At 37.7% G+C, this 27,273-nt stretch overlaps 1 protein-coding gene across 1 annotated transcript; it reads left to right on the top strand.

Moving 5' to 3' along the window:
* The first annotated feature begins 901 nt into the window (after positions 1-901).
* On the top strand, positions 902-27,097 carry IFIH1 (interferon induced with helicase C domain 1). The gene is made up of 16 exons (XM_027734197.2): positions 902-1,615; positions 3,391-3,547; positions 5,223-5,399; positions 9,208-9,288; positions 12,648-12,868; positions 13,624-13,834; positions 15,519-15,736; positions 17,267-17,383; positions 17,858-17,981; positions 18,076-18,306; positions 20,170-20,426; positions 21,854-22,003; positions 22,709-22,870; positions 23,174-23,364; positions 26,014-26,107; positions 26,211-27,097. Exons 1-16 carry the CDS (start codon positions 1,166-1,168, stop codon positions 26,391-26,393), a joined length of 3,024 nt encoding a protein of 1,007 aa, XP_027589998.2. The 5' UTR covers positions 902-1,165; the 3' UTR covers positions 26,394-27,097.
* The last annotated feature ends 176 nt before the right edge of the window (positions 27,098-27,273 follow it).

Genomic DNA, 27,273 nt, shown 5'->3' with positions numbered 1-27,273 from the left:
ATGTTCATTGGTTGCAAGTTACTTATTAATTAGTATTCTATCTTCTATTGGTTAAATGATTGCCTCACTTATTATGCTAATAAATCCACATGCTCTGTCTTTCTCTTCTTTTGAGTCAATGGGTTTCTTGAATTGGTAGTCATAATCTTCCCCTGTCAGAATTACTTTCTATCCAGTCAGAGCTGATTTCAGCACAATTGCTAAGTTGGCTTTATTAGTTTCTTCCTTACTTTGGGAGTTCTATCAAATGTCCTTGAGGGCTGTGCATTCTGTGTTCTTTATGTCCGTTATCAGTCCTATGTCCTTTGCCTCAAGCTTTGTTAATCTTCCCCTAGGTCTGAGATCATTGAAACATATCACACCCTGAAACTTCAAAAGCCAATTCTACCAATAAGTAGTTTATTTTTTTAACACCTGCACATCTGTGGTTGGAACTCCCTTGAGCCTCATTTTCTCCAGACTTTATAAATCCAGTTCCTTCCAACATGTACCAGTCTCTCCAATTCGGTTGGTCCTCTGGACTCTCTCCAATTTTTCGGTGTCTCTTGAGCTGCCCAGGACCAAAGCATTGCCTTATCTCAGAATCACACTGAGGTTCCTGAAAACCCCAAGATGGAAACCAAGATTGCTTCTGCAGCTCAGTGCCGTCTACCTTATGGGTGAAACCACATCTCAGGGAGAGACGTTCCAACAGCCTCAGTCACGGCCCGAGCGCCTCACTGCTGTCGGTGCGTGCCTGGGAACCCCGACACGCTGCGACCGGCGTGGGAAATTCGTGAGCTGGAAAGTGACAGACATTTACGTTTATGATTGAGTTTTTAAACTCAGTTACTGTTAAAGGTTTCAGTTTAAACACTGAGGAGTGGCACTGAGCAGTGCCCTTCCCTGCAGGCGCAGTGCCCCCGCCCCGCTGCACCGTGTCCCGGCCCCACACAGCGCTCTCGTAAACGAAAGCGAAAGCGACGCTGGCTCTGCAATAAAGTGGGGCCGGCCCGGCGCCCGCCGGAGGAGACGCGGAGGGGGACAGGGGACCTGCTGCTCCCAAGGCCGAGTCCGAGCCCGCCTGCGGAGCCCCGGCAGCGGCACCTAGGGAGACCCCGCGCCCCCCGCCGTCCTCCCGCGGCCGCGGAGGAGCCCCGGGGCGCCGGGCACCGCCAGCGCGGCCATGGAAGAGGGGGACCGGGACGAGAGGTTCCTCTACATGATCTCCTGCTTCAGGCCGCGGCTGAAGCAGTTCATCCAGGTGCAGCCCGTGCTGGACCAGCTCCCCTCGCTGAGCGCGGAGGAGAGGGAGAAGGTGCGGGCGGCCCTCCTGCAGGGGGGCGCTGTGGCGGGGGCCGAGGAGCTGCTGCGGGCCGTGGAGCGGGGGCCCCGCGGCTGCGGCTGGTTCCACGAGTTTCTGCAGGCACTGGAGCACGGCGGCTGTAGCCTGGCCGCCTGCTACGCCAACCCCAGCCTCAGCCAGCTGCCCTCGCCGGCCGAAGAGGCCGACCACGACCTCTGCGTGCACCTGGTGCAGCTGCTCTACAGCACGCTGGTGGACAGGATGCGGGCCGTGCAGGTGGCCGAGAAGTGCCTGGAAATGGGCATCTTCAAGGAGGAGGACCTGGAGCGGGTAAGTGGCCCACCTGCCAGGTTGGGTGCCGGGCAGTGCCACAGAAACTGCCCAGCCCCAGTGTGGGTGCGGCACGTAGGAAACCACAACTAGAAATGGCCTAGTAAGTGCAAAAATGAACAGGGAGTACCCAAACTTGGGGGAAAAGAGAAATGGCTCCAGGTAAGCCAATGAAGACCGTTGACAATGGGACAGCAGGTGGGATGCCAGCTAAGAACCTGTGAAAGAAAAATGCCATGAACCAAGTCACTGGAAGAAATATACCAGGCTTTACTGTTACTTGTTATTTTGCCCCAGACCTTAGGTTCAGGAGATTAAGTGTCATTAAGTATCTTCTGGCTCTTGAATCATACCAGGAAGTAGCAATGGCCTGTGAAGTCCTAAAGAATACTTGAGTTAAAATAAAGCAAGACTGCAAGACTTTGTCTCCCCTTTTTTTACCATAGGTTCACTAAAGACTGTCATAGTAGACAATGAGGTGAACAGAAATACCAGTTTGACAAGAACAAGGAAGTTTTAACCTTTGATAAAGACATTTGCCAGTGTTTATCCCATTTGGCTAAAAATTACTTACCTGGAGTGTGAAACTTACTTGAAACCCAAAAAATGTATATCCTGAAATGGTGTTAGAACACATTAAATTAATAATTGCCAGAGCAATAAGGGGAAAACTGGTAAACAAAGGGTGCTACATCACATTTGCACTCTGAGCCTTCGCATCCACTTTTGAGGTAGTTTTGTACTCTGTCTCAGTTAAATGACAGGAACATACATAACTTTGTCTTGTGACTGTCAGGTAGCAGCAAGAATCAGCTACACCCTAATGAATCAGAAGTCAAGCATGGTAACACACAGGTGGATGCAGAGGCCTTTTAGGAGGTTACCAGCTCCATTCCCCGGTAATGGGTCCCTGTGATCCCCCAGACCACCTTTTTGCCTCTGGTATTTCCATTAAGCCATTCAGTACCCTTCACAATCCTGTCAGTTTCAACTCCAGTGGAGCCTAGTCTTTCCTAATGCCTCTTCCTACTCCCACTTCCCATGCACTTCCTTTTAGTGTTCAATCTCAGTCAGGTGTTCCCACGGCAATGTCTGCCCATTTCCTTGTATATCAGGATGGGGGATTCGTGAGCCTCAAGAAAATTAACTTTGAGGACTGAACACCTATCTCAGGCTGCTTTGCTCTTGGGATTATCATTTCATTTCTAGTGTGATTGCCTGTCAAGTTCTGCTTGTGACAGCCTTGGGACACTTTTCCATAGCTTCTTTGAGGGCAATAGTGACTTTCTAGAGGCTTAGTTATTGTATTTTTAAGTGGAAATTGAGATGATAAAACCAGAGTTTAAGAAGGGACATGTTCTATCTTATCTATAAGATCATGTTACAGATTAAGTCTGAGTTTTGGTAAGATGTGTGACATGACTTCTCCTTAATCAAAGTTGCTTATTCCCTAAACCAGTCTGAACACCAATTATTATTCCACAATACTAATAATTATTATATAGTTCTTATTATTGTAACCATTGTGTAGTACTACCAGTCTCTCCAATTAAATTTCAGATCTCATAAGTCTTATATATCCCACCTGAAACCATATGGGATAAACATGAGGTTGGACAAAACTGCAGTAAGTCTTTTCTGATTAGGGGCAGGTCTATATTTATTTAAAGTATGTTTTAATGATGACAGGGAAATGTACCTAGACGATTCTTACTAACTTTCTCAAACCATTTCCAAAATTTATACAATGATTGTTTGTGGGTTTTTTCCACCAGATCCAGACTGTTACTGACAATCGTGGGAACAGAGAGGGTGCAAGGGAGCTTCTAAGCAGAATAATGCAGAAGAAAGATTGGTTCTCTCCTTTTTTGTTTGCTCTCCGTGAAACCCAACATGGAGACCTGGCAGATGATTTAAGTGGAAATACAGGAGGTAATAATCTTATTTCACTACTACTGACTTTTTTAATATCTCTTTTTTTTTTTGTGCTGTTATTTAAGAAACAATGTAAGATTCCCGTCGTATGGATTTCACTGTGACCCTGGGACTAATGTTTTTGCTTGTCCAGGGATTTAAAAATCAAGTTATTTAACAGCTTAATCAATAGATTTTTAAACACTAAAAGTTCTTACTAAGCAGTATGAGAATTGCCATAGTACGTATTCAGTTGTAATTAAACTGAATCCTATCGGCTTTCAGTGTGATGTTTTTATAATCACTCATAAAAAATATTCTGAAGCTTAATTTGAACAAACAAAACTGACCTTACCTGGATTTCTCCTTCAATACAGTGCTTAAACATGTAAGTATTTATACTTATAAGTATATACTATATATATCAATAATAGAATAAACTATTAAAGTAGCCACTACTTTTTATTCCTGTATGATGATTATAATATTGTAAAATTATCATAGTGCTCCCTTGGATTCTAAAATATAAAAAAGAAGCAGCCCCCAAATACTCCATCTCTCATTTTTACTGTGCTCCACGTATATTTCATAAGATTTTTGAGACTAACGTGTTTTAATAGATTTCCCATTTATCAGCTTCAGCCTGCTCACCTGAGGAGCTCACCAGAACTATGTATCTGTGCTTTTAGTTGCTGCATATGGATCAATGCGATAAGGCTGGGGTAAGAGGGGCATGAAGGTTTTGGACAGGAATCAGCCTGTGTTCTGCCAGACACAGATACACAGCTGCTGTATTTGAGTATGCAGTTCAAAGATGGTTGAGTGTTGCAGTCTGCAGGACAAGACCAACCAAGTCAGAGCCTCAGAAGATCATTCTGAGTGAAACACAGATCCTGGGAATGGCTCAGCAACTAAGTGGCTATTGTGGTCCTAGTTTTAATTCTGGTCCTCAGTTTCATTCAGAGTAGCAAATATTTCACAAACATGCAAATTATTAATATTCTTTTCATATTTTTATTTTCAATTCTTTTCAAATTTTGCATTTCTAAATTTTCAGTACAGTGAAGAGGATATAGGGTAAAACTTAAGTTTAATTCAGTTTTTTTTGATGGAATACTGAATGAATACATTTATTCCACAGTTTCTCTAATCTTGGGCAATGCAGGCCCTAAAAGAAACTGTACAGACTAATATGTAAAGCCATAAATTGTGTGGCTCTTGCCAGAGGATAAATAATTTTCCATGTACACAATCCTGTATGTGTGTAGATACGTCAGGTGTGTGGTGCTGGAGCATCCACTGACATAAGGTCATGGACAGGAAACACTGAGAACAGGTTCATTGGGTACTGTGGAAGGAGAAGACTGGTGCTACATTTTAGCACTACAGGTTGATCATCAATGATTTGTTACAATAAACCACATTGTTATTAGCAGACGCCTACACATAGAAATTGAGAACTTTATAAAAATAAATCTATTTGTTTCTTTAAATTTAATTTCTAACTACAGAGTAATATCTTAATATTTATAAAAATGTCAAAATTCCAAATATTGTGTTTGAGTCAAGACCAAGACTGTATGTTATGCCGTTATGTACATGATGAATACAGGTTAGTTCTGTGTTTTCTGTGCTCCACACTAAAAGCAATGAAATGTTTTATAGGGCTTTAGAATTTCTATTTGTTTTCTAGGAACAGAGAATAGACAAAATGAGATGAAGAACAGTACAAATGAAGAAACAGAAATTACAAGCCAACCAGGATATGCCACAGTGGAGGATTTGAAACAGCAAGAAAATGTGAATGATAGTTTCATCAGTGAGAACAGTGTATTGGAAACATCCATGGGAGAGAATTCTGTAGATTCAGGTTTGTTGACTAAATGGTATTTTGTGCTGGTACCAGTTAAACTTTAGTAACTGAGAGAACTTGGTACAAATTTTTAGAAATTGTTGTGGCCTGTTGTTCACACAGATCTACTTTTCAAAACATGTCTTGGGAGTTGATTAACAGCAACAGCAATTAGCAGCAACAATTCCCAAACATAGTTGGGAACCAATGGTTCAAACATATGCTGCATGATTAAGGAGCCATTCATTTGTGTTACAAGTTCAGATGGAACTTGAACAATAGTTACAACTGAGACAAATCCTATCTGAAATTATTCTAGTGAGCTTACTCAGCCAAAGGAGTAAGACAGTTAAGGTTGCTCTTTTTTATCAAACATGAATAAATTTTTAAAAAATTGGCTCTGAAAAACTACAGCCTTTCAGTGTACAACAGTAGTAGCCTATTTCTCACTTATCATAATATTAACAGCATATCACAATGCTTCATAGCAAATACTGAGTTATTGACTACAGCAAAAATACCAGCTTGGTTTTCCTGGATTAGAACATAATTTGGCAGTATAAAGAAGAGGTGCCAAATATTTAAGGATAATTACAAAATGGATTAGACTGAATTATCCTCATTGTTACTTGGAATCCTTCCTGGGCAAGGCTAAGGCTCTTACTGGGCCTCACGAAGGGTAGGTTTTCATTGCTATTAGCCTGGTCTTCTACTTGACTCTTGCCAGGTTGAGCATTACAGATAATTAGATCTATTAGTTATTAACTAGCCTGCCACAAGCTAATTCTGGACAGAAAACTACAGTCTCCTCAGCAATGAACTGTACTGAAATTAATATATAATGGGTATTAGCAGTTTGTGCAGCTGAGCAGATCTGTTCATTGAAATGGTCCTAAGAGTGTACTTAGTACAGGGATTCTGTCCATTTGGTTCAGATTGACTTAAGTCTGGTGTGGACTGTATACCTGCAAGTGAAGTGGCTGGAACACATGAAACATTTTGTTTCAGCTGAAAATGAATTTCTTCTGATCTAAACCAGCTCTGTGATATGAACCAAAGTGGTGTAAGTGGGGACAATTGACAGATTCACTGTAAACGTGCACTTCTGACTTGAACTAAAGCAGCAGAGCAGATGCAGTGTAACAGGCACTGCCAGGAGACAGTGCTGCATGGACATGGCTGCAGAGGAACAGGCTCACATCAGCCATCTTGAAGTGCAGTAAGCTTCGATCTCTATGTGCTTGTACACTCAACTGCACTCAACTCTTTTTCCATTTCCATCCTTTCTTGTGACCTGGTAAGACTGTATTTTTAAACCAGGCACTGAAAACTGGAACCCAGATTCTACTTCCAAGTATGCTGGGAACCCACCTGATTTGCGATTTGATGCTGTCAAGTGTTGTCAGTTTTGCAGTACGTTCCCACCGTTCTTTCATGTCTTGAAAAGGACATATTTCAAGCAGAAAGAAGCTTTCTCAAATCACTTGAAATTACTCCAATTTGCATTGTATCTGAAGCCTCCTCTGACCTGTTTATTTGAATAGCTGAAACAGAGGGAGTCAGAAGGTATGAGTGCAGCAGGGTCATAAAAGCAAATCAGAAGTAGATCATTTAGCCTAAGAGATAACTAGAGAAAAATTGTGCATACAAAAACACAGGTAAGAAACTACACACACACAAAACAACACAAAAGCAAATAAGTTTGCAAGGTCAGAAGTGAAACACTTGGATTAAGGCTACAGTTACTTATACAAAGAACAATTTAAATAATAGCAGCTCTGTTTTTCAAGACTTGTTTTTCATTGCATTCCATTGTGTTTATACTTACTAATTAGTCAGTGCAAAGTGACTGAAAATCTTTCTGTGGAATATTCTACATTACAATGTGCAAGAAGCACTCTAAAGGAAGATTAGCAAAAGAGGTGAAAATAGTGTTAGAGTATCGACTCTTTTATCTTCATTGTTTTGGAAATGCGTACATGTTGGTTTGTTTGTTTTCTTAGTTTATTTTATTTTTAAATAATTCAAGAAAGGCGAGACAGTTGAAAAAGGAGAACTTTAATCACCTTTCATTTGGAAGAAGATTAATTTTGCATCTCACTTCACCACTGTTGTTTTCTGTTGAGATATTATAGTGTAATGCGTGCTGCACATTGTTATTCAGATAATTATGTACAAAACACCTTATAAATGCATATTTTTACATCTTAGATGATTTTAGATGGGAGACCATATGGAATAGATACATAGAATCCTAATTTTGTCCTCATTCCTATCCTATATAGATTCCTAGAAAGTAAAAATGGGAGATAGCAGTATCATCTTCATTTTCCCTAATGCTACTTAATAGTCTTGTCACAGGTCTTTGAACATGGCTTACAACTGGTGAGGCTTTCTTCTTTTTTGTGCCTTTCTGTTGATTGCACAGATTTCCAGGAGAGTGGCTTAATTTAGGTGCTTAAAGTTTTCAATGCCCTTGTCTATCGTACCACTTCCTATAGATAATGGTGATTAATAGTGGGATCAGATTCTGAGGTCTGTATGGAATGAATGATGACAACTGTAGGACAGCAGGACAAGTGTTTGCATCACTTTTCACGGTTATATTAGAAAAACTATTGATACATGACTCCTAGTGGTAGCTAAGGTAGCTTCATAAATTTACCGAATGCAGACTAGGTTTAATTTCCACCTCACTTACCAACTACTTTGTAGTTATATTTCAGGAGCTCCTTTTAAGACACGGTAACTTCAGTTCTAAACTCTCATTCACAGAATCTGTCTTGCTTTATGAATTATTTGTTGGGGATAATAAATTGGGAAAAATGGACCATAATAGGGTATTCACTGGAAAAAACTTGATATAACACAAGTTCACTAGCTGATTAAGCAAAACATCAGTCAATGACTGATTTCGTATGCACACTGTAGGCTCAGTTGCAGAGTGCTGTAGGTAAGCTGACATAAGCTTACCTTAAGGTAAGTTCAGGATGAAGAAGTTTGCAGAAGACTTTTCTAGAAGAACTGCGTGTCTCTTTAGGTATTGAGAGGACCGATTTGGGGGAAACCCGGCTGTTTAAATTACGCTGGTGACCGAAAAAACAAGTCAGTGTAACACAGTGATCGCCCAGCAGAGGGAGAGCTCAGCACGGGAATATCCCCGCGGACTTCCCAGGCAGGGCGGCCCCATCCCGGCTCTGCTTTTGCTTGCAAACAGTTTGGAAGATTTAATAATTCATCACTGCTTGTATTTACCTGGGAACTATGGTTTGCTCTTTCCCTGTTACATGAAGAAAGTTAAAAAAAAAAAAAAAACAAAAAAAACCAAAAAAAACCCAAAAACAACAACAAAAAAAAAAACTCAGAGCTCTGGTTCTCAGAGCTCTGGTTTTGTTTTTATTCTACTACAGGTATAGCTCTCGTGGCTTACAGGGAGTAAAAGAGAATGTTCAGTTTGCAAGCAATTTTTTTTTGGATTTTCACTCTTCTGAAAAGATAAAATAGGATAGAGAGGATAGAGGGGATCATGCAGGTGGTCATGTCTGGACTCTTGCTTTCAAACGATGAATCATGACCCACATTGCCTTACCTCTGCCATGTTTTGGATTTTAATCTTCCACTCCATATTTTCTTCCATAAGAAAATGAATTATATTGTTCATATTTTTATCTTTACAAAGACAAAGAAAATTATGTCTCAGCCATCCCTGCCTGATAACCGTCTAGCCTATTTTAACAGCTTAGGAAGCGAGCAAACAATATGCTTTTGCTATTAATATTTGTACAGCAAATATACTATACTACATTTGTTTGTGGTTTTCATTTAGAGTCAGATGTCTCCATAGGAGATGGAAGTGTCCGTAACTTCAGTGAAAACCTGGGTCAGAGCTGCACAACCAGCAATTCAGGTATGTTTCCCTTCTGTTATTTAGAAATTACAAAATAAGCTCTGGAGGGGAATCACTCTGTGAATGGTCTGGAACAAAAATTAGTGGAAGGCTTTCACTGTGAACACTAGTTCACTGTATTTAGATGCCAGACTTACTCTTATTTTTTTGGAAAACAGATGCCATTTTTAAGTGTCTGGACCTAAGTCCTAGCCCCCAAAAGAGTTGATTTACTGAGCTTGTCTGAGTAGGTCTCTAGACATTGTCATCATATGAAATAGTCAGTGAGACAGAATGATAAAATCACATAGGCTGAAGAGACTTACAGAAGTCATCCAGTGCAGTCACCTGTACAGCTATTCACAATGCTGCCACATAGACGTGTCTTTTGCTCTCAGAAAGGAGGTAGATTGTGCCTGGCCCCTGCACAGGGTAAGTGAGAGGGAACAGAACATGTTTTAGAAGTATCTAATTGTGAGCAGAAGCATTTCCAGGGTACCTGCAGAACAGTAATGAAGGTCTACGTTCTACCTAAGTATTTTAGTAGCCCTAATTGTAAAAGCAACCTAATCAATGGGGATTACTATCTGAAGACCTTTGCAAATCCCACATTTAAACACATGTGCAAGTTTTAAATACAGTTTTAAACTAGATATTGGGGTGTGTTTACATAATACTTAGCAAACAGGTATTATCTTGCTATGTATAGTTTGAGCCTAATTAAACACTGCTGTTGTAAATGACATGCCAATATTTTTTCTTCCCTTTTTTTTTTTTTTTTTCCCAAATCTTAGACCTCAGGCAGAACAAATTTGCAGCTGCCCACCATGGTGATCAGCCTGTTTGCCTACACAGAATTCAAAAGCTACTCTTTGGAATCTATCCTTTGTAAAATTTGTATTGGGACTGTGTCTTGTAAAAGGGCTAGAAACAATTTGGGTACCTTTCAGGCCAGCTCTGCCTAATAAACCTATAAACATCATGTAAATGTTATATATGATATGCCTGCAAAGCGCTTACTATAAATACTTTTAGTTTCAAGCTTTTTAAATATTAAAATCCACATAATCTATAAGTATGCAGAAAATTTAGGGTAACTCAGATCTAAATTGCTACACTCTAGCTAAGATTTTAGTCTATGTATTGCTCACTCCTGAGAATACACTTTACACTTCTTCATGAACTGAGGAGACTCATAAGTCACATTGTATTTTTTTCCTCATTGTGTCATATGAAATGTCTGGGCACGGAAACTTCTGTGTTCTGGGGGTGGTCACACTGTATCAGTTGGTCAGGTCAATCCAGGCTGCTGGTGTGTGGCAGCACATATATATGTGTGGCCTGATACTTTAAGATTCCTGAAATATCTCCCATTAAGTAAATTGGACATTTACTATGTCTAGTAACCAGTATAAAAAAAAAATCACTACACTTTGGTGAAGAATGCAGAACAGATTTTTTTTCCAATGTTTACTTTCTATATGTTCTGTTTACATGTGGGCTTTAAAAACAACTACTTAAAAAGTTTTTAAAAACATTTACGCTTTTTAATCATGCCTAGTAAACTCAGTGAGAACAACTAAGCATCTGCTAAAGAGATGCAGATGAACTTTGAGATATTTATGGATTTTATAATTTGAAATTTTGCAGTGAGGCTGCTGTATTAACAAAGATGTTTGGATGGTGTCTTAATACATTGTTATGTTTTGGATTTTAATGCAAAGAATCATGTGGATTCAGTTGCAGTTTTCTGTGCAAGGATCATTTCACATTTAAGAAAAAATGGAATTAGCAATTCATATGAGCCTTGTACAAGGGCAGACAACTTCCCTAAAGTTAAACTGTGCATTATGAAAATCCTTTAATTATTACATTTTTTAATCTGTGAAAAGATTCCTGTGTGAGCCTTTGTCTAAACAGGGGCTGAGGAAGTTAGGAAAGAGCTAAGTTAAATATTTTTTAGGCCTACACCGTTAATTGAGGATGTTAAGGAACTGAAATTTAACCAAACAGATGGGTGATAAAGTGCTAGTTTCAATATGATTGAACTATTGAATTTAGCCAACCAGAAAGCAAACAACGTTCTTCCTCAAAAGAGAGTAGTAGAAGTCAGATAATTGACAGCAAGTACTCTTTCGTGCAAATTTCCCTGCGTTCCAGGTAGCCCTGCACTCACACTAAAAGGCAAAACAAGCAAAAAACACTTAAGAATGGCATTCAGATGTTTCCATCAGCAGTATTTTATCAAGCTTCATTACTTTTTGTTAGTTTAATTTTATTTAATGGAATCAGGAATACTAGAAAAATATACTTACTTTGTGTGTAATGTCTCAGTGATAATAAAATCCTCATGATTCTTCACTAAATGATATCAGGGAACAAAACTATATGGTTTTTTTTCTCTCATTTTTGGTCGAGTAGAATGAATTTGTATCTTTTCTTCACTGAGGGCAGTTAATAGATGGAGGGTGATCTAAACATATTTGTAGAGGAAAAAAACCACAAAAACTCCATTGAAATAAATCCTTCTGATATTAAGGTATATATAATTTCTGACTCCCTAAATATATGTAAACTCAAGAGACTTTATATGCTTTTATTACTGCTTGAAATAATTCAACAGCATTTTTCTACTTTTAAGTTTTGAACACTGTTTGTCTCATCTATGAGCCATAGATCTAAACTCTGCCATTGCATTTTAAATGAGAGATGGAAGGCTTTGGCCTTAGGTGACAAATGTATATGGCTTTTTAATGAACAGCTCAATTGCATTATGTATGAGTCAGGCTAAAAAGCAACATAATCTACCATGAATAGGTGTGATACGTTCTGCAGTTAGCTCTATCTTGTATGGGCAGTTGAATTTTCTTATCTATTTGATCTTTATATTTTATAACTCCCTTCATCATTTTTAAGTGGTCCCTATCTCTTTTTCTCTCTGTGGCTCCACTCTTGGAAGTATTTAAAAAAGTAGCTCCCTTGCGACCAAATAAATTTCAGTATTGATGAAGGAGAACATCACATAAATTTGACTACATTGTAATAAATACTGCAGCTCTGAACACAACTTTTGTTGGTCCCAGTGCTACTGAACCGTATCTTTGAATTCATACATAATAGCAGTCATGTCAACATAGACAGGTGAAGACATACTGTGGCTTATTCCACCTATTCCAATTGGTGACTGGATATAAGCAGTTCTGATCCTGAGTTGCACAGGTCCACAGAGTAACATTGTCTGTCCTAATATGCCCTGTTTCTATTTATTCAGAAGACGCTTTTGATAGTAAGTCAGTATTTTTCTCTTTGAAATTTTTTTCAATATTCTGATATATGTTTTATGCCTCCTGTTTGATACTTATATTTCTTTCTACCCTTAGATGAAGATGAAGAGGAGAGGAGAGCTTCACCTGAGCCAGATCTGACCCTGAGAGATTACCAGATGGAAGTTGCAAAGCCAGCACTAAATGGGGAGAATATTATAATATGTCTCCCTACAGGCACTGGTAAAACCAGAGTGGCTGTTTACATTACCAAAGATCACTTGGATAAGAAGAAAAGAGCATCAGAGCCTGGAAAAGTCATAGTACTTGTTAATAAGGTATGTTAGTCCACTTTTTTAAGACTAATAATTTTTAAACATCATGCATTGTTAATATAGACATTGTAAAATGAATATAAACACAATTCGCAGCTTCTCTAGATGTACCTATGTTAAAGGCACACAGCTCTAGACTGTCATCTCCTTTGCATCATCATCCTGGTGCAAGCTCAAATTATTTCAGTGTACCCCACTGCAAGTTCAAATTTAGATGTGCCCTAATAACCACATTATTTTAAAAAGTAAAATTTCAAATTAGAATGAATTTTAAAAAATAAAAATATTCTTCACATTTTGTGTTTCAGTTTGGTAATGAAGGCCATCTAATGAGTCTCACAGTAGTTAAGGAATATTTTTTCAGATTTTCTGATAGCGGCTGTAATTTTTACAGTTAAATTTAGCACATATAAATTAATCTTCTACTGTAATATTAAAATATAGAAATACATTTAAGAACTTTATTGAAATAATAAACAATATCCATATCCTCTTATAAGAATAAATTTTATAGCATGTTATAAGCTCAGTTAAAGAGCCAGAGCATGCATGGCTTGTTCATTCTTTCTAAGGCACAGATAAGCCAAGTTTCTTGGGACAAAAAAAGTTTCACAGGAGAAACTGGAAGGGAGAAATAGGTTTGGGGATTTTTACTGCTTGGTTTTGTTTTGTTCGGCTAACAACATTTCTGGCAAACAGGCATGTGTTTTTAATCCTGTGTATGCTCTGGTTTAAATTCTTTGGAAACTTTTGTTCAGGTACCACTGGTACAACAGCATTTAGAATCAGAGTTTCATCCATTCCTGAAGCGTTGGTATCAGGTTATTGGTTTAAGTGGTGATTGTCAACTGAAAATCTCATTTCCTGAAGTTGTCAGAAGAAATGATGTCATCATCAGTACAGCACAAATCCTTGAGAATTCACTGATAAATGCAGACAAAGAAGATGAAGAAGGTGTCCACTTATCAGGCAAGTTTTTAATTCTGAAATTTTTACAGAAGGAATAAAAGTATGTCTCAAGTCTGGAAAATTGCAGAGGAAAAATGTGTCACATTCAGTAGGTTTTTTTCAATTTACTCATTTTATAAATGCAAGTGGGAGTCAAAACCAGATCTTAATTAATGAGCATGCAAATTTTTCAAGCCAAAATTAGACTCTTATAGTTCTTTTGTACTAAATATTTGTTATGCTTCCTATTTTATCTCACTCAAGCACAAGTTCGTGCATTTACAGTTGTACTGTTTCCACTTTCCAAGCTTGGTAGAGCATTGAGTCCTATCACATAGAAGCCATAAACAGGATGAGAAAAACCATGATAAAAACTCAAATGTAGTTTGTAGTTTGAGAAATACAATGGAACACAAGATAAAAGCCAATCTGTTATAAAAGTAGTATTCTTTAAACTCTTAAAATTTTGCTAATGTACAGTGATATTACTTATAATGTGTGTCTCTCTGAGCTTGGCAGATGTAATAGTTTCCTACAATAGATGAAGGAAGTTGAAAACAAAATTTAAAGAGGCAAGCTTGTTTTCCCAGAATACTAAAGTGGCAGGTATCTATGGGAGATCAGAAAAGAAGTGGTATTATGTGACAGTGACATAGAAATAATGGAACAGCTGATGACTTCAGCTCCAGGATCTGGGCTGCAGTGACCTTCCTCTGTGAGAAGTTAACTTCTCCCTCTATTTGCATGCAATCAAATCCTTTTTAGATGGGGCAGGATGTAGCTGAGGGGAGAGCTATGATATTCAAAATAATGGACCTGAGATAAAAGAAGTATTAGTCTGGATGTTACAGAGAAAGCAGAGAAACCTGAGGGTCAGTCTGTGTCTGTCAGTGCCTAGTGCTGACTGCAGTATTGCTTGATCCAAAGTAACTCTTGCAGAGCCACTTGGGGACATCAGAATTGCCCCTCGTCCTTCAGAATGCCTTGTTATTAACCTAGGCAGAGTACCAGAGATTTTCTTATTCTTATTTCCTTTCCACTGCGGCTAAGTTAATAAACTTTCCTAAATCTGAATAATTTTGTAATCTTGTATAGAGGCATCTGGAACTGCTGACCAGTTTAGAATTGGGCTGAGTCCCAACCAGCTTGTCTAACAAAGTGGGTTTTGAATGGGTTGCACACCTTGCCAAATTTCCTTCATAAGGAGCTACATTTTTTCCAGAGCTGAGGTGGCCCTGCACCTCGTTTTTTCCTCTGTGCTATTACACCTGTGCTAGGAAGTTTAGCTGGACCAAAGCCAAGAAAGCATGAACACAGCCAGCTCCATTTCTACGGCTGTGACTTGGTTAACTTGCAGCCTATATAAATCATCCTAATTAGTTGTAAGTTTTTTATTCCAAACTTCTGTGCTTTCTTTTTTCATCTGTTTCCACACAGGTCTGCATTACATGTTATGTGGAATTCCAGCCTTAGTGAAATGGAGGGGGGTCTCTTAATTGTATTTTACCAAATGTTTACCCTTTTTGCCAAATCTAAAATCACTGTGGGGATATATATACAGCTTCCATCCACACTTTCCTCCAGCACTACAATTCCCTAATACATTAATTAGTCAACACCATCCTTACCTGTTATAAGATTTAGTCACACAAATTCTACATTTGAAATAAAATTGTTAATTTTAGGAGTCTTTTTTTTTTTCCAGATTTTTCCCTTATCATTATTGATGAGTGTCATCACACGCAGAAGGAAGGTGTCTACAACAATATAATGCGACGTTACTTAAAAGAAAAGATGAAGAACAGGAAGCTGGCAAAAGAAAACAAACCACTGATCCCACAGCCTCAGATTCTGGGACTTACAGCCTCACCTGGTGTAGGAGGCGCAAAATCCTACGCAAAAGCTGAAGACCATATTCTGAAAGTAAATAGCTCTCACACTTGCAAACCATCAAAGGGCCATTGTCTTGTTCAAGCAGAACTTTTAAAGACGGCATTAGGCTCCAAATATACAATCTAATTTTTTTTTTTCATGTGTACGTGGAAGTTCAGCTCATAGGCATTCAGAAAATTGACGCACTACAAATTTATGGAAATCCACATACAAATAAAGTTTACGTTACAGGAAAGTAGGGTTGTTGAAAAGGGAAGTAAAAAGATTGCCTCACTTGAAAAACATTCTGAAGTTCAGGGGCAAGAAATCCAAAATGTATTTTTATAGTTTTATAGTTACTAAAAAATTTATTTTTCCATTGATAGATTATAATTTACTGTGTATTCCTAAACACTAGACAGATGATGTATTTTATACCTGCATATCTAGAGTGACTAAGCTGAGTTTTTGTGTGGACCCAAGAAAATGAAAAACAATGTTGAATACTTATACAAAGCAGAAACCACCTGTGAGATACAGGTAGCGTACAAATGTGTTTTGGTTTTTTCAGTTAGAATTACTCACTGAGAGGGGAGTATTGTGGAGTTGCATGAACACCGGAACAGAGATAATTTGTTAAATTCTATACTTAAAGAAACTATATTTTACTTGAAATTAATTGGATTTACATTAGTAATACAAAAGCCCAGTGATACAAAAGACTCCAGTGAAATCTCCTGACTAGTAACTTGCACAAGAACAGAATGTGATATTGAATAGGTGAGACCTATTCTACTTTTATTCTGTATTGAAGTAGGTAGAATTGTGAGGTATTTTGACAAAACTTACTTTCAATGGAAAAAGCAGAAAACTCCTTTTCATCAGCTCTGAAATCCTAATGATAGGATGCTGGGGTTTGTATCTAAGGAAATGTAATCAAAATATGCAAGCTGAAATAGATAACTACAGCTGAAGACATTACAAAGGTTATCTGCCAGACTTCCTTTCTTGTTTTCTCTGCTCATAAAAATGGTAAGGTTTCCCCTTATTACTTGAGACTCAATGACAGACATGTATGTATTTTCTCCTTGGAAGAGATCAAAAGCAGAAAAGTCCAGTTCAGTTGTGCAGTTAGCACAGAAATGTTCTCTGCCTTCCTGTTCCAAGAATCATAATTTCAAATTATTTTCTACTCTCATAACAGGTCTTACTTTTACAATTAATCCTGAAATTTTTAAATTTTTTTTATTTCACCATTGTTTTTATTTATTTTGTGCTCCAAAATTTACTCTTCCAAAGTACTGATGCTATTTCAAAATACCTATTTTCCACTCCAATCTACAAATGTTTTCCTGTATGCAAGGATCATTTTTCATGCCTAAAAATTAACTTGTGCAGCTTATCTCAAATCCTTTTCAAAGACTTGGCCTTTCTTATGCTGATAAGGCCTCTATCCATTTTTTTTAGGAAGATAATAAAGTTATATAAATATCTAAATGAGAAACCCTGTTGCATTAATTCAGTTTTCATGTGGAATAACTCATTCAATATTTAAAGAAATAACATTTGGTTTTCTCCCAGATCTGTGCCAATCTTGATGCATGTAGAATTATGACTGTTGAAGAGCATGAGGACCAGTTAAAGAATCAGGTGAAGGAGCCGTCCAAGAAGACTGTGGTTGCAAATGACAAAAAAAGGGTAAGTTTTTTCAAACAGATCAGTATTAAAGTTGTATTTCTGTTTAAAAGGATGTTGTATGGTATCAAAACCTTTTGCCCAATGCTCTTTTTCTATAGACTTTTGATGACCCATAGTCCTAATTTGAATATTGTTGCTTTCTTCTGTATGGAAAAGTATCAGTAAAATTAAATAGAGCTAATTTTTTACTTATGTCAGTTAAATTTTTAAGTGTCTGGTCAAAAGACCTTCTGAACCATAGTTGATATGTTTGTATTGGAGTGACATTATATTCTGTTTAAAAAGTGTGATTTCACAATATAATTTGTTTAATATTGTGAACTATATATTTCCATAACACTAAATGTATTTAACAACCTTACTTGTTTTTTAATTGGAAGTTTAACTTTTTAAAAAATTACTCAGTGTGGTACTGGGCAAGTACTTCTGTTGCCAAAAGATGCTTACTTACTTTGCTAATCAATGTATTTCTAGGATCCATTTAGAGAGAAAATTACTGAGATCATGACAGAAATACAAAACTATTGCCAGCTCCATCCAAAATCCGAGTTTGGAACTCAGACATACGAACAGTGGGTGATCAGAGAAGAGAGAAGAGGTAACTGCATAGCAAATATACCCAGCTTTGGATTTCTTTGGGTCATTCTATACACAGACATGTTTTTGTGGTTTTGTATTTTTTTCACTTCTAGCTGCAAAAGAAGAAAAACGCAAGGAACGTGTCTGTGCAGAACACTTGAAGAAATACAATGATGCTCTCCTGATAAATGACAGTATCCGAATGGTGGATGCATACAATCACCTAAATAACTTTTATAAGGAGGAGAAAAGTAAGAAGACAGTAAGGAGTGATGATGATGATGATGAACCAGCTGTATCAAAACAGGATGAAACAGATGAATTTCTAATAGGTTTATTTCATGGTAAGTTTGAAATACATTGTGATATTTAATATTTGAAATCCATAATTATGCACTAGCATGGTTTGCATGGGCCCATCAGTTATTACATCCTAGAGATTGCTGTGCTGTTTATTATGACAGTACCTTGATGTCCCAGTTCATACAGTTTTGAATACATTAAACAACACCAAAGTGGGGTCACGTCACAACGTGTAATAGAAGTTCCTCAGCTCTGGCCTAAGGGCTCTTTCTTTTTGCTGCCAGTAAGTAAAAACTGTTCTCTGCTTTCCTCCAAGGAAGTGTCCCTGAGGAAACTCTGACAGATACATAAAATGTGTATTCCAGTAGACACTCTTGAGGGGCAAAAGGTTGAGCAAATGGAATACAAAAGTAATGAAATTATGGGTTCTTAACCAACACTTTCTACCAAATTTTTTTTTTATACTAAGAAATAGGAGTGATGACCTTGAGTTAGTTTCAGGTAAAGAGCACTTAGTGAGAGAATTAAACAAAGGATAAAGCCTCAAAGACCAAAGTTAGTTGCCTTTTTTCTCATATCATTCACCTTGGAACTGGGATTCATTCAGTCCTTGACTCATGAATCTTTTTTGTTTTTTCAAAGTTAGATTGATCATTGAGAAATTCAGGAAATGTTGAAAAAACTTATAAAAATAGGTTATATAATGTCAGTGTGTTTTTTTAATAACTCTTCATACTTTCTTTATGCCTCCTTATTTAGAATTTCAGTACTGAGCTATTTCTAAGAACAAAAAGTTAATTAAAAATGAAAATGAGTTTTCTAGATTGTTTTTATTTCCACAGATAAACAAATTTCAAAGAAATTATATTCCAGTTTGTTATGATTTTACTACTAAAAGTGCCAGGAGTAATAGAAAAAAAACTAAAATTTTTCATCTTTTAACAGCAAAATTCATTTTTTGGGGATAAACCCCATGGAGACATTAGTGTAGGTTTAACTAAGGGGAAAATTGTGGGAGTTTGTTATATCTACCTACTTTTTGTATGGCTTTCTATATGTTTGATTACATTCTAAAGTATGAATAAGACTAGTCAGAAAGCCACTCTCTAGGTGGTGGTGTAGTTTATGGCCGTTGAGTACAATTGCATTGGAATAGGTGCACTGCAATAATCTGCACAGGGTGATGACTTCAGTGAGAGTAGTAACACACAAGGCCCCCACCTTAAAGTATTCTTACTGAGTTTGCATAATCATCTGACAATGACCTAGACTTTTAAATATTAGAAGTTTTCTTAAAAATGAGAACACGTGAGGAATCTTCCCTGCTCATGGTCAGTAGAGCCAGTTGAAGAGAGTCATTCATTTATATTGAGTATATTGAAACGTAAGAGCATAAAATGTGCTCATCCTGATATGTACTATATTACATGTTTCTAATGAAGATTCCTTCTTTAATTAATATCCCAAGGACAATTTATGTCTAAATTTATAAAAACATTATCAGCTCTGAGGCTGTGCATATTAATCTGTTTCTTCTTGTAAGTCTTTTTTCCATTATTTTAAAACTATTTTGCAAATATAAGCTGATATTTAGCCCTTTAATACAGTGCACTTAACTGTACCACTTGTTTTGTATAGAAAGGTTTTTTCCTTTGATTTATTCTCACCGTGAGATATAGTGTACAATAATGGTAATTTATTTGATTGATTAGTGTGTTTTTAATGCATATTAACTCATTTCAAAAATAACTGGTATGCCACAGTTCTTCAAACTGAATGTGAATTAGCCATGCTGAGAGTATTATATAGAAAGCTGCTCTTTGTTTTGTTATTTGCAGGGTTTTTTCTAGAGCTGTAATTTTACATGGTTACTTTTTCTTAATTTACATCCATTATTTTTAAAGCAAAAAAGAAGTGGCTGAAAAAGTTGGCTGGAAAGCCAGAACATGAAAATGAGAATCTAATACAGCTGCGAAATACTTTAATGGAGGAGTTCACGAAGACTGAGGAACCTAGAGGAATTATTTTCACAAAGACTCGTCTAAGTGCCTTTGCTCTATTCCAGTGGATTCAAGACAACCCAAAATTTAAAGAAGTGGGAATTAAGGCCCATTATCTTATCGGCTCTGGACATAACAGTGAAATGAAACCCATGACTCAGGTACAGAACCATACATTTCAACATTGCATCTTGTACATGATTTCAGAAAACAGCTTGGTTTAGTACTAGACCAGTGGAGCCTAGAGTTCTGGTTTCATACTTGCTAGCAACTTACCTTCATAAGCTGCTGGATAGGTGAATAATAATGTTGGAATAATTTTATTTCCACAAGAAAGAAGGTTTTTTTGGTTATGGATTCTATGGCAATAGGAGTAATCAGCATCCATTGCCCAGAGTAGTATATAGTCAAAAGGGACACAAGCTGTAGCGAGGCATATAAAGGAAAAGTAAACAAAATGGAAAGAGAAAAAATGCAATCATAAAATGAGTTTATACTTATCAGGACAACAGTATTTAAAATGATATTTTAGTTATTGAATTAAAAAATAAAATTACAAAGTTGAATATGCCTGTCTTTTTCTAATACCATTGCTTAATCAAATTATACCAGCTTATATGCATGCTTCACACTGAGACATAACCATAACTTGCCAAAATTCATAATGAAAATATCACAATTGAACACTCAATTGTGTTCATCTTGTACCATTGTGTTGATTTCATACACCATTTGCAATTTAAACATTTTCAAAACAAAGTACATCAGTATAGTGAAACCTCTCTTCTATTCTGCTCTTTACTCCCCAAAAAATTGCTACTTCAGCTTTTAAGCAAAAATGGTGTGGTTTACTGTTGGGCAGAGCCCATTTTCTTCAGCTGCTCTCAGTTTCAAAAAAAGTTAGGAATTGTTCCCTCAAAAAGTTGCTTGTTTTCCATGGAAACCTGGAATTTAATTTGTAGCCCACATTGCACAAAGAAAACAATAGCTTCTGCATTTTGAAACTGAATATAGCAAATAGCAAGTTTCTGTCCCTCTGCTCAAGCTGGTGACAATACCCAGATGATTCAGAAGTCTATTTTTTTGGATGCTTTATTTTTTAAGTATATCATTGTGCTTTTTGGTGCTCCCCAGATCACTAAAATTATTATCTCCATTTATTATGGGCAATTTTAAGTGCTTTGGAGCTAGACTTAGAAGCCTATACTTTGATTGGACATGACTGAAGTGGTAGAAATCCAGACTTCGGAATAAGTATTTAAAGACTTTAAAAACAATAGAACAACTACATTATCAAATCTCCTAGTACCTTTGACATAGGCTACAAACTCCCAAGCTCAGTTACCTTAAAAAGATTGGCTTCTGCTCCCTTCTCCCTCAAAAAAAGATGCTAAACACCTATTATATTCAATAGGAACTCCTCATTTGTGATCTTGCAAGGTGCTTAAATGCAGTTGTTAAAGCCACATGACATTTGACACTCAGCTTGGAAACGATGGGACTATAATTACTGAAACTTGTTACTGAAAAAAGAAACTTCTACTGAAAGTTAGTATACTGATTTTTTTATTTCTTTTTTAATTTACAGAATGAGCAAAGGGAAGTTATTGATAAATTCCGATGTGGAAATTTAAATTTACTTATTGCTACTACTGTAGCTGAGGAAGGCTTGGACATCAAAGAGTGTAACATCGTTATTCGCTATGGCCTTGTCACCAATGAAATTGCTATGGTGCAGGTATGAGTTTTCTGCACACACAACTTATTTTTAATACTGCTTTTCTGTTTGGAATGTGCAAATGGTGAATCATATACCTGGTGTTTGGAAATAATTTTGAAATACTTGAGGGCTAAAAGAGAAAACGCTCTTGCAACAAGGTTCATTTCCAGTTGCCACCCTCAGTCTGTAGGCAATATAAAATCTGCCTCCATGTTTTAATGATGTAGCATCCATTCAAAGTTCTACATAAACAGTAAGCTCTTTTAGTAGAAAAGGTATGAGAATATGATCATCAGACCAGTTGATATCAGAGAATTTGTACCACCAGTGTATGTACACCAAACCACCAACAGCTAGAGATAATTACATATCAGAATATCAGTTTGACTATGCTCTCATTTAACTTGTGAGCACAAATATTTATATATTTAATATTTAAATGCATGTTTATATTTTGGTGACAAAATACAGTTTAAGCATTGCAAAATGTGCTAATCACAAATCTCTGAGCAGTTTTCACAGGTATCATTGACAATAATGCAGAAACACTATATGTTATTCACTGATTCTTTATCTGTCTGAGTTAAATAGAAAAAAAAATGCTCTTTGGAGACACTGCATAAGGAATAATACATGTCCTCCATCATGAAACTAGGAAAAAATGTTGTGTGATGTCATAGGGAACATTGTGCTGTTTATTGTTGTATTGCTTGCAAATTGTAGGCTCGTGGTCGAGCTCGAGCTGATGAGAGCACCTATGCTCTTGTGGCTCCGAGTGGCTCAGGAGCTGTTGAACGTGAAGATGTTAATATTTTCCGTGAGAAAATGATGTATAAGGCCATTCAGCGTGTCCAGAAGATGCCACAGGAAGAGTATTTAAATAAGGTATTTACTACAACTCTGCACTTTCCCACTAATTTATATTGTATGAAATACTTTCTATTTGAAATCTACTTAGAGAAGGAAAAATTAAAATAATATTCGTTACTACATATGGCTTTGAATTCTTCTGTAAGTAATTGTTGTATAATCTGTGTTTTCTAGTCCTTTAGAAAGGTCTGGTTTTCTATTGGTAAGGGGGGAAAATTGACTGGAAGTCATGTTGTCAGTGAACTCAGTAAAATAACTGGAAAACTATTGCTGTCATTCCACCAGAATGTTACAGTGGTCTTACTGATCTGTTTCTAGATTCAGAATTTCCAGTTGCAAAGTATAGTGGAAAAACAAATGAAGGCAAAGAAAGATCAGCGCAAGACATACAAGAAAAATCCTTCACTAATAACATTCTTATGCAAAAATTGCCACAAAACGATATGTTCTGGAGAAGACATACAAGTTATTGAGAACATGCATCATGTCAGTGTGAAAAAAGATTTCCAGTAAGTGTTTATGAACTACTTTATCTCTTTCAGGCAGAAACAGATTTTCTTTTCAGCAAGGCTCTAAAAGAGCCTGTAACCCTTTAGGCCCTGGGAGGAAAAAAAAGATTATTCCAATATTGTCAGGTCCTCTATAGAATTTACAGTAAAGGAGTTTGAATGAAATGTTTGTTCTTACCCCTGATTCAAGGTGAATAGAGTTTGAAACTGAAAAAAAGATACAGGTTCTGTGGTAATAGAATCTGTAATAGACCTGGTAATAGGTCACTTACTATATGGTATGGTATGTATTCCACAGTGTAAGTGGTCTTACAATTCTAACAGACCTGGGATAAGAGTTTGCCTATGGCCAGGTACTTAAATAAGTGCCACATGCTGGGCATTGACAATTGTGTATTTAGAGGATGTTCACACTGGTGGCACACCCCTTTTAGTTCTCCCAGTGATGCTTCTGATGCTATCTAATTTGGTAAACAGAATCACAGAATATGCCGAGTTGGAAGGGACCCACAAGGAGTCCAACTCCTGGCCCCACACAGGACCATCACTAGGAGTCACACCATGTGCCTGAGAGTATCATCCAAATGTTTCTTGAACTCTGTCAGTCTTGGTGCTGTGAGCACTTCCCTGGGGAGCCTGTTCCAGCACCCAACCACCGTCTGGGTGAAGAACCTTTTTCTGATATCCAACCTAAACCTCCCATGACACACCATCAGGCTACTCCCTTGGGTCCTGTCACTGGTCACCACAGAGAAGAGATCAGTGCCTGCCCCCACCCCCCCCTTCCCCTCACAAGGAAGTTGTAACTGCAATGAGGTCTCCCTTCGGTCTCCTTCTCTCCAGGCTGAACAGACCAAGTGACCTCAGTCTCTCCTCATACATCTTCCCCTCAAGGCCCTTCATTATCTTCATTGCCCTCATTTGAACACTCTCTAATGACTTAATATCTTTCTGATATTGTGGTGCCCAAAACCGCACACAATATTCAAGGTGAGGCTGCACCAGTGCAGAGCAGAGCGGGACAATCCCCTCCCTCGACTGGCTGATGATGCTTTGCCTGATGCCCCCAGGACACGGTTGGCCCTCCTGGCTGCCAGGGCACTGCTGACTCATATTCAGCTTGCCATCGACCAGGATCCCCAGGTCACTTTCCCAGCACTGTTTTTCCAGTATCTCATTCCCCAGTCTGTCCATACATCCAGGATTGCCCCATCCCAGGTGCAGAATCCAGCACTTTCTCATGTTGAACGTCATATGGTTGGTGACTGCCCAGTCCTCTGATTTGCCCAGGTCTCTCTGCAGGGCCTCCCTGCCTTTAAGGGAGTCAACAGCTCCTCCCAGTTTTGTGTCATCTGCAAACTTCCTTAGTATCCCTTCCAGTCCTACGTCCAAGTCATTTATGAAGATGTTGAAGAGCACAGGGCCCGAGATGGAGCCCTGCAGAACTCCACTAGTGACAAGTCTCCAGTCTGATGGTACCCCATTCACTATTACCCTCTATGCTCAACCTGTGAGCCAATTGTTCACCCCCCACCATGATATGTTTATCCAGCTGTGTGCTGGACATTTTATCCAGAAGAATCCTGTGGAAGACAGTACTGAAAGCTTTATTGAAATCTGAAAAGATTGCATGTGCTGGCTTCCTTTGATCAACCAGGTGGGTTACCTTGTCATAAAAGGAAATCAGGTTTGATAAGCAGGACTTTCCTCTCATGAAGCCATTTATGTTAAACTCTGTTAAACTTTTCAGTGACCTGATGGCAGCAGATTACCTTCTTTTCCAACTTATAATGCAAATTAAGAGCTCAAGAAAATAGTTTAATTCAACTTAATTTGCATTTACTTACTATAGTAAATTTGTAACGGGTATCATACAAGCCAAGTCAGATGTGCTTTACTGTCACATAACAGAGACCATCCTACCATTCCATCCTACCAAGATACTGCCCACCAAAGTTCTCGTTTCTTTGAGACATATCATTGGTATATTTTGTAAAGACTCTTTGAAGAGGTATGAGAAATTAGTACCTACATATTGGAAAAATTAAAATTGAGCAGCAGCCCTAAATATTAAAGTGTTTTTCTGTGAAATTGCCTTGTCAGCATAATGTTAACTGACAATTCAAATACAAGGTAATTATTCTTATAGCTCCTCTGCATAGGCTAATAGTAACTATCAAGATCAAGTACTCCCTAAATAAAATGATGCAAGAATGTGCACATACCCTGCAGCTCTGGAGAGTTAGATCCAAATCATTCTGTTAAGGGCTAACATAGAACTACAGGGAATAAAAAGAAAACCTCTAACTTTCAGGTATTATTTCTTTGACAGTTCCACAGCACCTGAAAAAAATTAACTAGATCTGTCTCCTATTATAACAGAGAGCCTTCTGCTCCTAGTTTAGACTTGTGAGGAAGGATGCAGCTCCTGAAATACAGTGAAAAGAGACATGGAGTATACATATATTTCATCATTGTGTAGGAGCATGAAGTATGACCTTGCATTTTCTCCAACTCCTCAATGTACAATACAGTTAGAGAGTTTATGACTTTTTAGGTTTCATATCTGTCTTCAGCAATTGTAGTCACTGTGTTTGTAGCATTGAATGACCAGTGTATTCTGATGGGTGCTGTCTGACTGTTTTTCAGAAGCCTTTATCATACAAGAGAAAATAAGACACTGCAAGATAAGCATGCCGATTACCAGACAAATGGGGAAATTATATGTAAAGATTGTGGACAAGTGAGGAACATCTTATTTTCTTACTCTTATTTTGTTGTTGTATTTATTTCTGTCTAATGATCTTGTCTATTTTATCTGAAATGTAATTTTCTTATATTTGCAGGCTTGGGGAAATATGATGGTTCACCGAAGCCTTGACCTACCTTGTCTGAAGATTAGAAATTTTGTGGTTGTGTTTGCAGACAAGAAAACAACAAAGCAAATTTTTAAGAAATGGGGAGAACTGCCCGTCAGGTTTCCTAGTTTTGATTATGCAGCTCATTGTCCTTCAAGTGATGAAGATTAAGGCCTTAGAATGAAAATAAAAGCCCTTTTCAACTTTGTTCATTAGAAGTTCCTGTGTCCTACAGGGAGTGCTGCATTATAAACAGTGTGAGAGCTCCTGGGCATGAGGAAACTGTCTTTAAGGGGAAAAGAAAAACAAGGAAAGAGAAGGACAAAGTCACACAGCTACAGTCTGCACTCAGATTTGCACTGGTACTCCTGGATAAAGATGAACAAATGAATTGAAGTCGTGTATCCATGGAACAAACTCCTGTCTCTTCATTACAGAGTGACAGTACTTCAAAAGTGTGTTAGATGACCTGTTGTCAATCCCAGAACACTGAAGAGACAGCTTGAGATGTGCCCTGGTGATTATTTTATGGTTTTCGTCCTTTTGAAGATAAGGTATCTCGAAAGAGGAGCCATGTAAAGGGAACAGAGTACCCAAGGGTTACTTCTGAATCGCTGTTACTTTGTCAGTGTTTTCCTGACTGAATTCTTCCCCTCATATACTTAGCTGTAAGCTCACACATTTTGACAGACTGAAATTGAGTTTCCTTTAGAAGACGTTTCAAAAAATCAAGCCCTTAACCTGAAATTGATCAATTTAATGTCCGAGAAGCACATTGCCAAAGTGACTTTCTGTGTGTTATTTCATAGGATTGTTAGACTGGCTACATAATGGTGTATGGGGTTCTTTTCAATAAGTTACTATAATTACCTTTGCCAACGCTCATACTGTTTTTTCTCTTCCACTGGAAGTATTTTGACAATACTAATACCATGGTTTCACCCTAGAAATTTAAAGGGTAGTGGTATTCTAACTGCAAAAATAGCATAATCTGCTTTCGTAGTTATCTCATGGACAGATTCCCCAGCCTACTCCCCCACATTTGTAAGTA

This window comes from Pipra filicauda, unplaced genomic scaffold, assembly GCF_003945595.2.
Source record: "Pipra filicauda isolate LSUMZ 115617 unplaced genomic scaffold, ASM394559v2 scaffold253_size2546935_pilon, whole genome shotgun sequence".
Taxonomy (NCBI): domain Eukaryota; kingdom Metazoa; phylum Chordata; class Aves; order Passeriformes; family Pipridae; genus Pipra; species Pipra filicauda.
The sequence above is the reverse complement of the archived record's forward strand: the minus strand, read 5'-3'. Positions and strand labels throughout refer to the sequence as shown.

Coding starts and splice junctions, on each gene's coding strand:
- IFIH1 (XM_027734197.2), top strand. CDS start 1,166: ATGGAAGAGGGGGACCGGGACGAGAGGTTCCTCTACATGATCTCCTGC. Junction 5,400..9,207: donor AGAGAATTCTGTAGATTCAG/GTTTGTTGACTA, acceptor GTTTTCATTTAG/AGTCAGATGTCTCCATAGGA. Junction 17,384..17,857: donor TTGCAAATGACAAAAAAAGG/GTAAGTTTTTTC, acceptor ATGTATTTCTAG/GATCCATTTAGAGAGAAAAT.